General features: G+C 32.1%; 1 protein-coding gene across 2 annotated transcripts in view; it reads right to left on the bottom strand.

Annotated features, from left to right (window-relative positions):
* Mybl1 (MYB proto-oncogene like 1) overlaps positions 1 to 15,174 on the bottom strand; it is a 35,599-nt gene extending 20,425 nt beyond the window's left edge. For both annotated transcript variants that reach the window (XM_015485700.2, XM_048782984.1), the window contains exons 1-5: positions 14,974 to 15,174; positions 5,452 to 5,557; positions 5,065 to 5,136; positions 2,821 to 2,913; positions 635 to 855 (exon numbers count right to left, since the gene is read on the bottom strand). In XM_015485700.2, coding sequence (XP_015341186.1) covers positions 635 to 855; positions 2,821 to 2,913; positions 5,065 to 5,136; positions 5,452 to 5,557; positions 14,974 to 14,993 — 512 coding nt within the window. In that variant the 5' untranslated portion in view covers positions 14,994 to 15,174. The remainder of the gene's footprint in view (positions 1 to 634; positions 856 to 2,820; positions 2,914 to 5,064; positions 5,137 to 5,451; positions 5,558 to 14,973) is intronic.
* Positions 15,175 to 15,181: the final 7 nt, after the last annotated feature.

Below are 15,181 nucleotides of genomic sequence, written 5' to 3'. Positions count from 1 at the left end.
AATGCATATCTTTTGAGTGAGGTATAAAATGCCCCAAGATTGCTGGTCTGCCATACTAAAGACTACACAAAAAACATCCCCACCAGTACAATGTGGAGTGAATGTAAGACATCACACTGCCTCTGAGGGAACACATTTGCTCTATTTGCTATATTTTACATTTTATACATACACTTACTTCCACAGTTGAAATTATACCACAACTAATTAAAAACTGATTTTTCCTAACATTTTCACAACAGTTTATTTCAGCCAGTGTATTTGTAATTCATTATCTGGTTTTGTACATAGTATCCAATATGAAAGAAATCAGATTCCACTTCAACACAGTTTGTATAAGGAGGATCTGCCTGCCTTGATGTGTAAACATGACTTTTTGAATGTCTTAAATGTTTACATAATCTAAATGTCTATCATTTTATTGTAGAAATTATTGCTATAAATTTTCATTATAAAAATAATAATATTCCTTACTCCAGAATTTACTACAAATGATCTCAAATGGATGCTTGTATTATGTAGTCTAATTTTAATTATAAATAAAAGCCATGGGGTTCTTGCAAATATATTTAATAGTAAAGTAATAATGGTCATGTTTAAGTACAGAAACATGTATATACATTTATATAAGCACCTTCCAGGAAGCAGTTTGGCAATTTCTGCCCAACGATTTCCCAACCGCTTATGCGCTTCATAGATAATCCTGTCTTCTTCTTCTGTCCAGGAAGATTTCTTTACCTCAGGATTCAGATGATTATGCCATCTTTCTCTACACTGCTTGCCTATTCTTCCTTTTAAATGTTTTGCAATTAAAGACCACCTTTTTGGTCCATATTTCTGAACCAGTTCAATAACCTAAGAAGCAAAGTTTTAAAAAAGCATTTTAAAACATAACTCAAGACAGTTGGGGTTGGGGTATCTGTTAGTAGTAAGGCACTTTGCCTAGCATGCATGAAGTCCTGGGTTCAATGACCAGCACCATAAAAAAAAATTAAAATAAAAATAAATAAATTTAAAAAGACATTAAGAATAGCATCTTTTAAAATTATTTATTCTAAAAATTTGTTATACATGATGGCAGAATGCAATTCACTTCAATTTACACATATAGAGCACAATTTTTCAAGTCTCTGATTGTAACAAAGTATTTTCACACCATTCATGTCTTCATATATGTACTTAGGGCAATGATGTCTATTCCACCATCATTCCTATCCCTTTGCCCCCTCCCTTCCCCTCCCTCCCCTTTGTCCTATCTAAAGTTCCTCCATTCCTCCCATCGCCATTATAAGTCAGCATCTCATATCAAAGAAAGAATTTGGCCTTTGGTGTTTTAGGATTGGCTTGCTTCACTTAGCATTATATTCTCCAATTCCATCCATTTACTGCCACGATTTTATTCTCTTTTAAAGAATAGCATTTTTTAAAGAAGAATTTCTTATTCTTTTTTTCTAACTGTCAATGGACCTTATTTTATTTATTTATATGTGGTGCTGAGAATCAAATCCAGTCCTCACACATGCTAGGCAAGTGCTCTACTACTGAGCTACAATCCCAGCCCAAGAATAACATCTTAATAAATGCATAAAATTTAAGCTACAACAACAATTTATAAAAATAAATTCATTAATAAAAAAATCTTCAGTATTTGACAAGTTTAAACACAGATTACAAACTTATCTAAAATCCAAGGGTCTAATTAAAGTGACTCATAAGTAAAACTGCTTCTATACAAACTTAATAGGAAATAATAGTAAAGACATTGAGACATGTATATTTTCTATTCTTATATCTTAAAAAAAATCAAACAGAAAGTCCAATAAACCAATTTGGAAGCAGGAAGTAACTATAGTTATTGGCTTTTCACATTTCCTTTCTCAAACTGAAAAACATACAGGTTATGCATTATTTTCCCTACATTTTAAGTTTGTTTTTATTTTACCTAAAAATTGTAAAAATAGTTATTCCTAGACTACTTTACCTCATCACCACTTTGCCTCACTGTCAAATATCACATCATTAACAGTTTATATATTTAAATTTAATATATAATAATATTTTCACTATATGTGTCTATTTACTATATTTTAAAAAATAAAATTCTGAATTTATTAAATGTATTTTTAAACAAGGTCACACATTTTAAAACTTGCCATCAGTTATCAAGAAAATCAGATTCTAGTAAAGTAACTTTTAAAACTGTTGTACGTAGTAGTAAGAATGCTAACTCCCCAACTATATTAGCAACTTACATGACTTAAAGATCATAAAATAATTCCTAGTCAGGGTCAAAAATTCTTCTATTCTTCTCCAACTTTTATTGCACAACAAATGATCTTGGTTTTTAAATTATAAATACTTTGGAAATATCATGCCCTGATATCTAATTTTGGGGTTCATTAAAGGTCAAAAGGAAGAAATAAGAATGATTTCCTTACAATTCAAGTTAAATGTAAAAATAAAATTAAAATATTTTTAATATGTGAATTCAATTTTGACAGGAAAGTACATCCTAAATATTGCTAAACCAAGCTTTAAACAAGGTAATTAAACACACATAGTAAGCATTTTCTTATATTCTTCAAACTCTCAGAAACAAAGGGCTATATATATTAATTTGGTTTGACCCAATTCAGAAAAAAACAAACAAACAAAAAAAACTGCATTTTAAGTACTTGACATTCAATTCTTAGCAAACAGCCTCTAGAGCACAAAATCAAGTGATTTACATACATACTTTATGTGTTAAAACTACCAATTAGTGAGGGAAAAAAGCTAGTGCATCTATAAGGTTAGCATAAAAAAACATGAACACATTACCCTCTGATCTTCTTCTTTAGTCCAAGGACCCTTTATCAATTCTGGATTTAAAACTTTCTGCCATCGATGTTGGCACTGAAAATCAGAACGGTTCTGAAAGAATTTGGAAAATATTATTGAACAACTGTCTTCCAGAAAGCAAGTCAATCCAAACTTATATCTCATGCTCTTAAGAACAAGTCTTCAAAAATAGTATAGTTGACATGTAATGTTTATTTTTCATGTCTATACCCCAATTTTGTTTTTTAAAATTAATTAGTAGGGCTTAGATTACAAATAAAGACAATATATTTGAAATTAAAATATGTATCTTACACTATGTCTTATAATACAGCAAACAACACATGTATTACACAAGATCCTCCTAATACAGAAATAGATCAAAGATTGAGGAATAAAAGGCCAAAGGCAGAAAACTACACAAAGCAGACATAAGAACTCAAACAACATAGTAGTCCCCAATCTAGATAAAACAATTTTTAAAAACCCTAAAGGCATGACTTTACTACTGTCTGGCATTAAAAGGATGTTTATAAATGATCCCCAAGTTACTATGAAAACACTAAATATATCTGTACAGAAGATCTCCATTACATTTCAATTAAATTGGTTAACACTTAAAAGGAAAATGAATTTGCCAGAATGAGAAAACTTTATGTAGAAACATCTTAAACCATAAAATTGATTAATAAATGAAGCCTTATTTTAATCTTCTCATGACCTAGTAACTATAATGTATTATAAGGAAAATAACAATAATACCTAATATTTCATTATAGATTCATAGTTTACAAAGTTACTAGTTCATACACAAGATTACAGATAACATGGAAAAATATAATGAGATAGATATAAATATTTTGTCTGCCAATGGCTTTGTGCCAATGGACTTCAAATAACTCTTTTTCAAACTGAGCTTCTTCAGTTATGGCTTGTATATATCAATGCATATATCATTTTAAGGCTACTCCTTTCTTCAAAATAATCAGGTTATTCTCATATGTCCTTGCAGCACACACATACTTAAAGGACATAAAGCTAATGTAAATAATTTTTCTAATTTAGTTTCCATTTATTGAACACCTGGTAAATGTCAGGAACTACACTGAATTTCTTATACATTATTTCTAATTCTCACAATAATACTTTAGAAATGAGTAGTATTATCTACCTATTATAGATAGGAAAGCTGAAGGTCAAAGAAATTAAATAATTTTTCTAAGTGAGTAGAGCTAACATTTGAACACAATTCAGACTAACTCCAAAACTTATTCTTTACATTATTTGATTTCAATTTTCAAGTTATGTTAAGAGGCATTATGACAACATAGAAAGAATACAGATAATGTGGTTTCTGAAACAAAGTAGTCAATTCAAATGTGAGTATTTTGTCTAACTACCCACAGTATATTAGGAAGTTAATAAAAGTATATGTAAATATACTTTGTAGGTTATAAAATTACATACTAACAAATAGTATGTGAATATTAGTATGATGAACAATAAAGATAATTTTTTTAAAAATCAGTAACACTTTAAAATCTAGGAATTGGATGATAAACTTTTCAACAGTTCTTCCTGATTTGACTAATTAGCTATCAAAATATTTCAATATTTAACTTCTCTCAAAATATTTTAACATAATATCACAAATATTTATAAAGCAATACCCAAACTTCATGTTATTTTTGTTTTATATTGGTAGTCTTTTGGTCCATGAACAAATCTTTATAGGTTGAGTATCCCTTATCTACAATGCTTGAGACCAGAAGTACTTTAGGGTTTTTTGTTTGTTTGGAATATTTGCTTATACATAATGAGACATCTTGCAATGGGACTCAAATCTAAACACAAAATCACATATGTTTCATACATACCTTCTATACATAACTAGAAGAAAATTTTACATAATATTTTTAGTGTACCTGCATTTTTATTGTGACCTATTACATGACATCAGGTGTGAAAATTTTTCTACTTATGGTGTCATGTTGGCACTCAAAAAAGTTTCAGATTTTAAAGAAATTGGATTTCTGATTTTTGGATTAGGGATGCTCAACCTGTACTACAAAATCAGACTCTCTAAGCCATTAGCAACCAACTACAAGCAGACCAGAAAAATAAGGATATTTTTAGAAAGGAAACCTAAGTATAAAATATGTAGACACATTTTTTAAAAATAGCAAACATAACCTAATGTCCTAAATCAGTCATGTTAGATATATAATTTAACACTTCACTTACTTGAAGATGACTAGCAATTAGCGTCCAATCATCTGTTCCATGTTGTTCCACCAATTTCTTCAACTTATCATCCTATTAAAACAGATTTAAAAATTAGAAAGCTTTCCCCCATCCTTTTCCTAAACCTTTGAACACAGGCAACTCTCCATTCTGTCAAGTCATAGCTAGTGACCATTTATATGACTAAAGCCACTATCATAAAAGTTCCTCCATACTATTTCTGTCAGCCCCAATGTCAGTAAGTTATTCATGTCTCTGACAGAAGAAAAAGAATGTGCAAGTTATGGACAACTTTTCCATTTGTTTTTAAATATCTTCCATAACTACAATAGTATTAATTTATCATACATATAAGTACAAAATTAAGAAATCTCGCCAGATAACTACCTCATCTCTCGTCCATTTTACTCTGTTCCAGAGTTTTTTCAATCCTTTTTGTTGTGGTACTTCATAATCATGATCAGCATACTGAAGGTCATCATCCTCATCCTCACTATTAAAAAAAAAACCACACAATTTTTAAAATAAGGAATTTTATTTAAATTAGTGAATTCAATCATTGAACCTGTATATGAAGGTATGAATGAAGAAGCCACTCAGACTAAATAATATACACCCAATGAGATTATTTAAAGTATAAAAAGTTAAGTCATACAATGGGGAAGAGCTACAATTCTTACTGACACCAAATAGATAAGGCTGTATATATCACCAAGAGCCAAATCATAACTTTATATGTCATTCTAAGAAGATGGCCTTTATTCTTTATTTGATCTTTATTCTCTAAATGGCTTCAATGGGGAAGAAAAAACAAATATCTTGTTTTAGAAAAAAAATTAATGACACAACTGTGGTGAAATAGAAGGAACACCAATTAGTAATATTCATAATAACCCAAGCAAGAAATTATTACATCTGACAAATGGGAATGGTAAAATACAAACCAAAGCCAGTTCAAAGACACAATGGAAGAAGTGATCCATTACTAATATCAATGACAAAAGGACTAAACATCTAGAAATAACCTTAATGTATAAAATCAATGTATGATAAAGGGTAAGCACTCTTATGAAACAGAAAATGGAACAAATGAAAAATATCTAGACCACGTACTTGGATAACAGAATTATAGATTGTCCATTCTCCCTGAATTAATTTATAAATTTAAAATAAACGAAAATACCAATAGACTTTGGTGAGGCATTAAACAAACTAATTCTATTATTATTTTTAATATATATATTTTAGTCGTCAATGGGCCTTTATTTTATTTATTTATGTGTCATGCTGAGGATCAAATCCAATGCCTCACACATGCTAGGCAAGTGTTCTACCGCCGAGCTACAACACCAGCCCCTGATTCTATTACTTATACAGAAAGGAAAGGTCTAAAAATTAATAGTAAGAGAATTAGCATTACCTAATATGTAAAAATATACTGTAGAGAAACAATAAGTATAAAACAAAATGGTACTGGCACATGAATAGAGATACACATAAATGTAACAGAGGAGAACATTCAAAAAAGAAAATCCATATAAAATTCAGTAAGCTATAACAGCAACATTTCAAATCAATGTGATAAAGACAGACTTTTCAATAAATGGTATCAAAATACTGGGCAGTCATTTTTAAAAACTAGAGTCCTATTTTACAATAAAATTAATTTAGATTAAACAAATATTTACATTTTTAAAATGAAAATCATAAAAGTACTATTAAAAAGTAGAGAAGAATTCTACTTTATGTTCTTGAGCAAAAGAGAGGTAAATGTGTCAAAAATTCAGAATCCACAAAAGTGACCAATCCAGATACCATAGTAAATGGAAAGAAGTACATGAAACTGACAAATATTTAAAATGTAGAAATAAAAGACTTTTGAAACTTAGGGCTATGAGGGACATGAAAGGAGGAGGAATCAAAGATAACAAAATTTATCACTTTGAGAATATAACTAGAACTATTTTCTAAGGAAGGGAACAGAGGTAGGAGAAATACGACTTTGGGAGGAGGGAGAGAAAGTAACTATAGTTTAGATTAGGTGTTTTCAAGGTACTTGAGAAATACACAGGGGGATACATCTAGAAAATAACTACCCAAAAGAAATATAATGCAAGCCACATATGTAATATTCTAGTACCCATATTTTTTTAAAAGAGAAATGGTTGCAATTAATTTTAATAAATATTATCTATCCCAGTATATCAAGAGCATAATCATTTCAACACATAATCAAAATAGAAATTATAAATGAAATATTACATTCTTTTCGCTAACTGAAGTCTTCAAAATCTGGTATTTTGTAGTTATAGTACACTGTAATTCAGTTACAGTTGCTCAACAGCCACATGTTGCCAATACCTATCCTATTGGGTCAAACAATATTTTGGTGTCTCTTCAGATCATGTAAATTTTTTCATCTTTTACTATTGGGTAGAGCAGATCTAAAAGGCAATGAGCACATGGTTCTTCTGTTCAGATACAAGATCTAGAGTAGAGACACAGATTGGCAATTGGCAAGATACAAAGAACAGTTGAGGCCATGAGATGTCCCACGGAAAATTAACATAGTGAAGAAGAGTCCAAAGTCAGAATCTGAGTTTTTATGAAGTGGGGGAAAAAAAGGAATCTTAAGGAATAAAGCCAAAAAAGAGAGGGCAAGCTTCTATAATAAACTAAGTTAAAGGAGTATCCAGAGGACTGAATAAAGCTAAGGTTTATTTAAAACTTTAAGTACCAGACATTGTGGTAGCCCATGAGGCTCTCTTAAAACTACAACAACCAGAAAAAGGAAATATTATTATCATTGACATTTCACAGAACATAAAATTTTGAGTTAGAAAAGTTAACTTATTAACAACTGTCCACTGAATATGGTATGGCTGATCTCTAAGTCCATTACTTAACCATTTTTCTATAACAAACTGGAAACACAGGAAAGAGTACTACGCAGCGGGAAGATACTAAAGACAAACCTCAAGTGCATTTTGAAATCAGAACAAGGCTTTAGTTCTAACTTTTCTGTAACCCAGACCATACTAACCTCTCAAGAATTTAGTAAACTTATTTGCAAAATGCATATAAATCCAGTGTTGCTTTAGGGATAAAATTAAATGAGAAAATATATTGAACACCTCATTCAACACTTGACACAGAAAAGTGGCCCTATATTATGTTCATAATCTGATTACCTAACAGAATTCAAAATTATTTTTGCTTTACTAGATTTAACTCTTTTCCAAAAATTCATTCTGATTTCAAACAGCAAGAGTTTGAAGATTTGTCTAACCTTACTGTAATATAGTTAAGAACATGTGAGTGCCTAGTATCTAAATATATTACATTCAGTCTTACAAAATTGAAATATAAAGGCCTAGATTTAATGTAAATTGTTTACAGATCTTTGCAGGAATTTTTAATTTCCTCTGACTTTTCAAATTCCATAGGAACAAAACTTTTTGTTGTTGGTTGTGCATATTAATAATATAGAATGGTGGGAGTTTCATTGCAGTGCATTGGTACAGGCATGTAACATTATTTGACCAATTTTACTCTCCAGTAACTTTCCATAGCCTACCCCTTCTCCCTGATTCTTTTTCTTTAACATGATAAGGATCAAAATTGTTCACATCTGAACAGGGAAAACATTAAGATCCCCTATTTTCTTATTTATGATTTTTTTTATCTATTTCTGTATTTCAAAGCACTTTAATTTTCCAGTGTTCTTCCCTGAAGCCAATCTTTCTTCTAACAATAATCTGCCAGTCCTTCCTTCCATGGTTGTTTGTTTAACTATGCACAAAACAAAAACACACGGTTAATTAAAGGAAATACCTGCTACTGGCAGCCATCTTCAACTGTCAGAAATGTCACCTCATTACCCAAGAGCAAACTTAATTTGGATGTGCTTCAGGGTCCAATGACTTCATAAATTCTAAGCTACTAAATCAGATAAAGCTCCATAATATTGTTTACTCAGAGCATCTACTCTTTCTTCTATTAATGTTTCTCACAACCTCCTCAACCAACAGTAAACTCAAGAGTACAGAGGCCATGTTTACCATGCTCACCTCTGACGACCAAGCTCAGTACCTGCCATTCAAATATTTGTAAGATTAATGAGCAATCCTTCCTATCCTTCCACCTTCCTCAAGTGCTATATCATATTCCAAAATTATCTCATTCCCTTCAAACCCAACCAAAACTTTCATCTTTCTCAATACAGGTGTGATTTCAAAGGGGATATGAGAAAGAAAAATTTTAAAAAAAAATTAAAATACCTCTAGGAGGAGGTGGAAGGCATTCCCACTTGTTAAAATGGACTCTCAGAATCCAAATTCACCTCCAAGTGGTAGAATTTTAAGAAGCAGAACCTGCTGAAACAAACATTTTTAAAAATTCAGTACAGAAGGAGTTCTTTGAGGGTGTCTCCTATGCTGCCTAATCTTCCCTAGAAATGCCAATAATATTACCACTTTCTTACACCCCAAACAACCCTCAGGCATGCTAGTCACAGGTTCTCCTGTCCCTCCCTCCCCTCACATCCAAATAGCTTCCATAACAGAGTACTTGAGTGTTTTTTTAAAAAATAGGTTATTTCTAAGTCAAAACAATTTTTAATTTGGGAATTTGACCACATAGTCTTGAATATTCACAAAAGCATCTATATCACATCTAATCTGTACAAAATCCACCTTAAAGTTCTTATCAAAATGTCATAAGGCTATGTGTTCAAAAATGTTACTTTGGTCAAAAAGACCAGTGATCAAGGAGTAATATTCCTAAAAACTTGTTCATTTTAACTTTAAAATTCAGCCCCATATTTTTTAACCACATACTTTGTGAGAAATTTTTACATTTACATAAGGTTTCATTTATACATTTTACATTCAACATGGTCAAAAGTTTCAGACAATGAGCTATATATACATATATAGCCCATTCAGTGTCAGGAAGCTGGGTTTTTTGAGTTGGTGAGTGTGAGGGAACATTAAATTAGAATTCTTAGAATCACCTCTCTACCACTGGGACTTTCCTAGAGTCTAACTGACCTACTTCTTAGTTTTGGCATCAAGTTATTATTGTGCATGAGTGTGGGGGGCGGTGAAGCTGGGATTGAACTCAGGGCCTTGTGCAAGGTAGGCAAGCACTCTACCATTGGACCATACCCATTTCTATACATACTAAATGATTATTGAAAAGAATATAACTTTCAAATAAGAGTGACAGAAGATCCCCAAAATGTGTCATCATTAACAACAATAGGAAGATGCCCAAGAAAGCCTATAATATACCAAGAAAAAAATGAAAATCTGCAAATAACCTTACCAACATTCATTTAAAAATGAAACAGTCTCATTGCTCAATAAGAGTTAGAAATTATCAAAACATATCTGCTCTATTTTTCTATTTGTTATGCCATCTTTTGGCATTTCTGTACTGTAGTAATAGGTTTTGGTAATATAATTCAATGAAATTGAGCTGCCTACTATGTAATTAAATAAATGAACCATTTCTAGGCTAATGGGATTAATCAAGATAGCAAAAGAAGGTCAATTATTTCTCCAGTCACAGAGCAAAATATTTCTCCAGTCTAAGACCTGGTTTCCTGAATTATTTTGCCAGTTTCCTTTTTTTTAAGTTGAAGAAAATATTTATTCTATAAATGCCTAATATATAACCAACTACTATATTCATATGAAAATAGTTTTGTAAATTATGAATGAACAAAGTGATCAAGGTAATTATGAAACAGCAAAAAGAAGCATTAAAAATTCTACAACACATCAAGCCAGGAAAATGATTAAGCATAACTTTACATCTTAGAAGATGTAAGCAAATAGGATGTGTAGTCATGTCTTTACCCATGAAATAATACACAAACTATCCTCAGTTGATGATATTAAGATAAAACATTTGGGAGAAGTTTGATTTTAAAGGACAACAATTATACCACATACATACACACACAAATTTAAAAAAAAAAAACAGTAAAATGAGGTAGCCAAAGGAAGAATTTGAAAATTTTTCAAAATTTATTTTTATTGAAAAAGTAACTAATGGTCTGAAATTAGAGAAATATCAGTAGTTCCATAGAATCTGCTGTAGTAAATTTGCTTCAACTCGATCACATTTTTTAAAAAACTTTTTTTGTAGTTGTAGATGGACAGAATGCCTTTATTTTGTTTATTTTTATGTAGTGCTAAGGATCGAACCCAATGCCTCATGCATGCTAGGCAAACACTTTATCACTGAGCTACAACCCAGCCCCTCAATCACATTTTTAATCACAAACTGCCTCAGGTCTGAAATCTTTATCATAAGCAAAAAATATATTTTTATTATACTTTTTGGTGAAATGGTAACTGAGCATTTACTTTTAAGTCCACTGCATTCAAGGAATAAAATTTTACCAGGTTGATTTTAAAAGTGAAATTAGGCCACCCAGTGGTTAATGTGATGTACTGCATACATGAGTATTTATTTCCAAATCTGGACTGTGCAACATTATAGTAAGACAAATTTGACCCCACATAAATTTTGACAATTAACTAACTAAAATGCTAAAGAATGTTCTGCCTAGCAATCCATAAACAAAAGAACATTTCTATTTGATTCTTTTAGAGTATGCACTGCCCTAAATGAGAAAAAAATTATTACAAAAGACTGTCAAAATAGATTATACATTTAAGCAAGGGCCACCTTATAGACCATAAAATCCATATTCCCTATATTAAAAGATAAAAATGGAGGGCAAAGTTTATCTGTTTTCCCAAAGCAATATCTCCAGTTAATGCACACCTGATTAAAAAATCATTTCCCATATTTTGTTAAAATTTTACCCCCACATATTAGCTACAAATAACATAAAAAAATTGCTATGCACAACCAATGAAAAATAAAATCTTGCAAAGTAAATGCTGGCTTTCACCTTTTCAGTTTAGTATACTCATTTATCATTTCAAATATAAATACCATAATACGTTACTAGTGAATAGGCTTTGTAGGTTGGTGTGTTTTTAGACAGGTTCTCACTACATTACCCAAGCTGGCTTTGAAGTCACAATCCTCCTGCTTCAGCCTCCCAAGTAGTTGGGATTACAAAAATGATCTTTTAAATTTATATACTTTTTATTGGTATATTATAATTATACATAATAGTGGGCTTTGTTATTATAAATACATATGTTCATAACATGATTTGGTTAATTTCATTCCTTAGTAGCTCCCTTGCATAATTTTCTTAAAGTTTATTTTTAATGGTAGAACTAGTTTTTAAAAACTAAAATTATTGCAGAAATATTCTTAAAAATCAATAATAGATAAGTCAATAATAGATACCCCAATTTTAGTGTTACCTGTAAATTATGTCATAAAAACCCCCAGTGAGATCTAAAACTATTTTAAGTCTCAATACTAAACAAGCCTTTTCCTTTATGTAAATTTCAATGACAGATTCTACAGCTATTACAAAAGATCAAAAGAGCCAACATTCTTCAGCTGTTTCACACTTGAGGTATCATTTGGTTTTCTACTTTTAGGTGTTTTTTTCAGATCACACAGAAAAAGTATATTATAGGATTTATGCCTATACTTGTGCAAAAACTTTTACACAACAAAGTATAGTTTTCATTCAAATTCTTAAATGGTTATATACTGGAGATCTGAAAGTACAACTTGAAATAACTGATTTCCTTCTCTTTCTACTATACATTGAATTCATACATATTAAAAGATTCTTAGCCAAAAGAGTGGACTTTGATGAACAGATTATTTCTTCTTCAAAACATTTCACATTCCATTATCTTCTAAGACACAGAATCATATTACATATATAAGAAATACAGTTTACAGCATGAAACTCACTCAACTATAAAGACCCAAGAAATGCACCATTCAGAGATGATAATTTCTCACTGCATCCTCTACCTGTATACTCCCCAGGGGGGTGTAGTTTCATTTCAGCATGCTTAATTATCCCAGACATATAACCATATAAATCATTCTATAATGTTTCAATTAAATTACACAGCTGAGAAGGAATAAAAGCCAACAATACAATCAATGATTAGATCTCAAGCTTACAGTACTATCAATAAAAGAAAATAATTTATACAGACAAGATATCATTAAATAATTTCTCCCTTCTGGTATACTATTATGGAGCATACACAACTATGAAATGAAGAAAAGACAGAAAACCAACTGGAAGGAGAGGGTTTTGACATTCAAACATGTCTATAACTTTAGCTAAATGCTGATAACAGAATTAGACAAGAAACTGTTTCAAATAAGATTAATATCAATGTTAAGTAGATAATGATACACATCATCTACAAATAAATTTCTGTAATTGGCATGTTCACTTTCACTTTGCATAATAAAGTTATTTTTAAATATTTTTTAGATTCAAAAATTCAAAAGGCTTAAGCCAGTACTTCCACAAACATAATTATAGGAGTTGTCAATTTGTCTGTCTCCTGAAGATGGAAAGCTTAATTGAGTTCTTGAATTTCTGGACTAGTAGTTCTAACCTAATGATTTTACCTTCTCCCACCATCAAAAAAAAAAAAGACATTTGGCAAAGTCCAGAGGCACTTTTGATTGTCATGGCTGTGAGAAGTGGGGCATTTTTGGCTTCTATTGACCAGAGGACAAGGATGCTGCTGAACATCCCACTACAAAAAATCATTCAATCCAAAATGTCAATAGTGCCATGGTTGAGAAGCTCTTTATAAAGGGATTAGGGGTGTGTGTGTGTACTCACATTTGTTCCACCTCAAGGGTTTGTCTTATACTGCAGTTGCAGTATAAATAATAAGCTAATAATAACATATTTTGTGCTGATTTCTGCAGAACCATCTTACAGCAGATGCTTAATATATTAATAAAACAAAGAATTTGTGTAGTTATTGCCAATTTTAACTCAAATCTTCTATAAATGATTCCTGGTACTAAATTTCAGGAAATACAACTCTAGACTAAAGACTGAGTCTCTGGATATAAATAAATAACAATATTTGGGAATTCTGCCAAACATTTTTTCAGGTTTATTTATAATACTGAAAAGGCACTTCAGATTTTTCTGATTTCAGGGATTACTCCAATTCAGGAGTAACTACTTCTTAGTATATAAATAAGACTTAAATGCATACATTCAGTCTAGCACATGTTTCAACCGCCCCCCCCCAAAAAAAAAAAGATGTGCCCTACACCTCTGTGCAACACCTAGGTAAAGTAAGAATCAAACATGGACACTCAAGATATTAAGTGTATAAAACACATTGTTTTAAGACCAAGCTCCTGGTAGTAACAGTGTGACATCTCCCAGCAGACGATATTAAGAATATATACATAATGCTCAGAACATGAGAATGGTAATAACAGAAAAGATCAAAAAGACTCTTTCCTCAGCTATTCCTCAGAGGATTTTCCATAACCTTTCAAGGTAGCAAAGTTGGCAGAGGGATGCCCGCCCTGGTTTGTCACGGAGTTCCTGTTTTGACTGGCACTGTAATTCAGAAAAGAGAACCCCATTTTCAAGTCATCCAGGCAGGACACAACCACTTTACCTGCGTAGAGTATTCCCCAAGAGTGCACAGACTTACCTGGGAAGAAACCTCCCTCCAAGAAGTGAATGTGAGAGATTAGGAATCTAGACGTGCGCTATGGGAACAATCAACTCAAAGGAGCAACCTAAGTATTTGTTACTTTCTCTGCGTCTTAAACACACTAGTCCCACACGTCGCGGCTGCGCTTCAGCCAACGGGAATGAATACGCTGTATGGCAGCGAAAAGGAAAACCTCTGCTCCGACTGGGGAGGGTCTGGTGTGGGGACAACCAGGAAAAGAAAGAGAATCGGAACGGAGACTGTGCCGATAGGCCTGGGCGAAAGGGATGTCACCCACCTGCGCGACCTCTTCGCCATCCTTCAAGTACCGCATAGGCGCGGGCTGGGCGGGGACGCAGGTCAGCCTCCTCCAGCCTCAGGAGAATGCTCCTTCTCCCCGACCCTCCCGCCTCTTCCCTCGCTCTTTCCCCGAGGCGGCCGAGTGCGGAACGCAGGTCCTCGGCAGGACAGGACGGGGGGACAGAGGGGCGGACCGCGACCCGCCT

The sequence above is a fragment of the Marmota marmota genome, unplaced genomic scaffold, assembly GCF_001458135.2.
Source record: "Marmota marmota marmota unplaced genomic scaffold, marMar, whole genome shotgun sequence".
Classification (NCBI taxonomy): Eukaryota; Metazoa; Chordata; class Mammalia; order Rodentia; family Sciuridae; genus Marmota; species Marmota marmota.
Note: the sequence above shows the minus strand (reverse complement) of the source record. Positions and strands in the feature narration are given on the sequence as shown.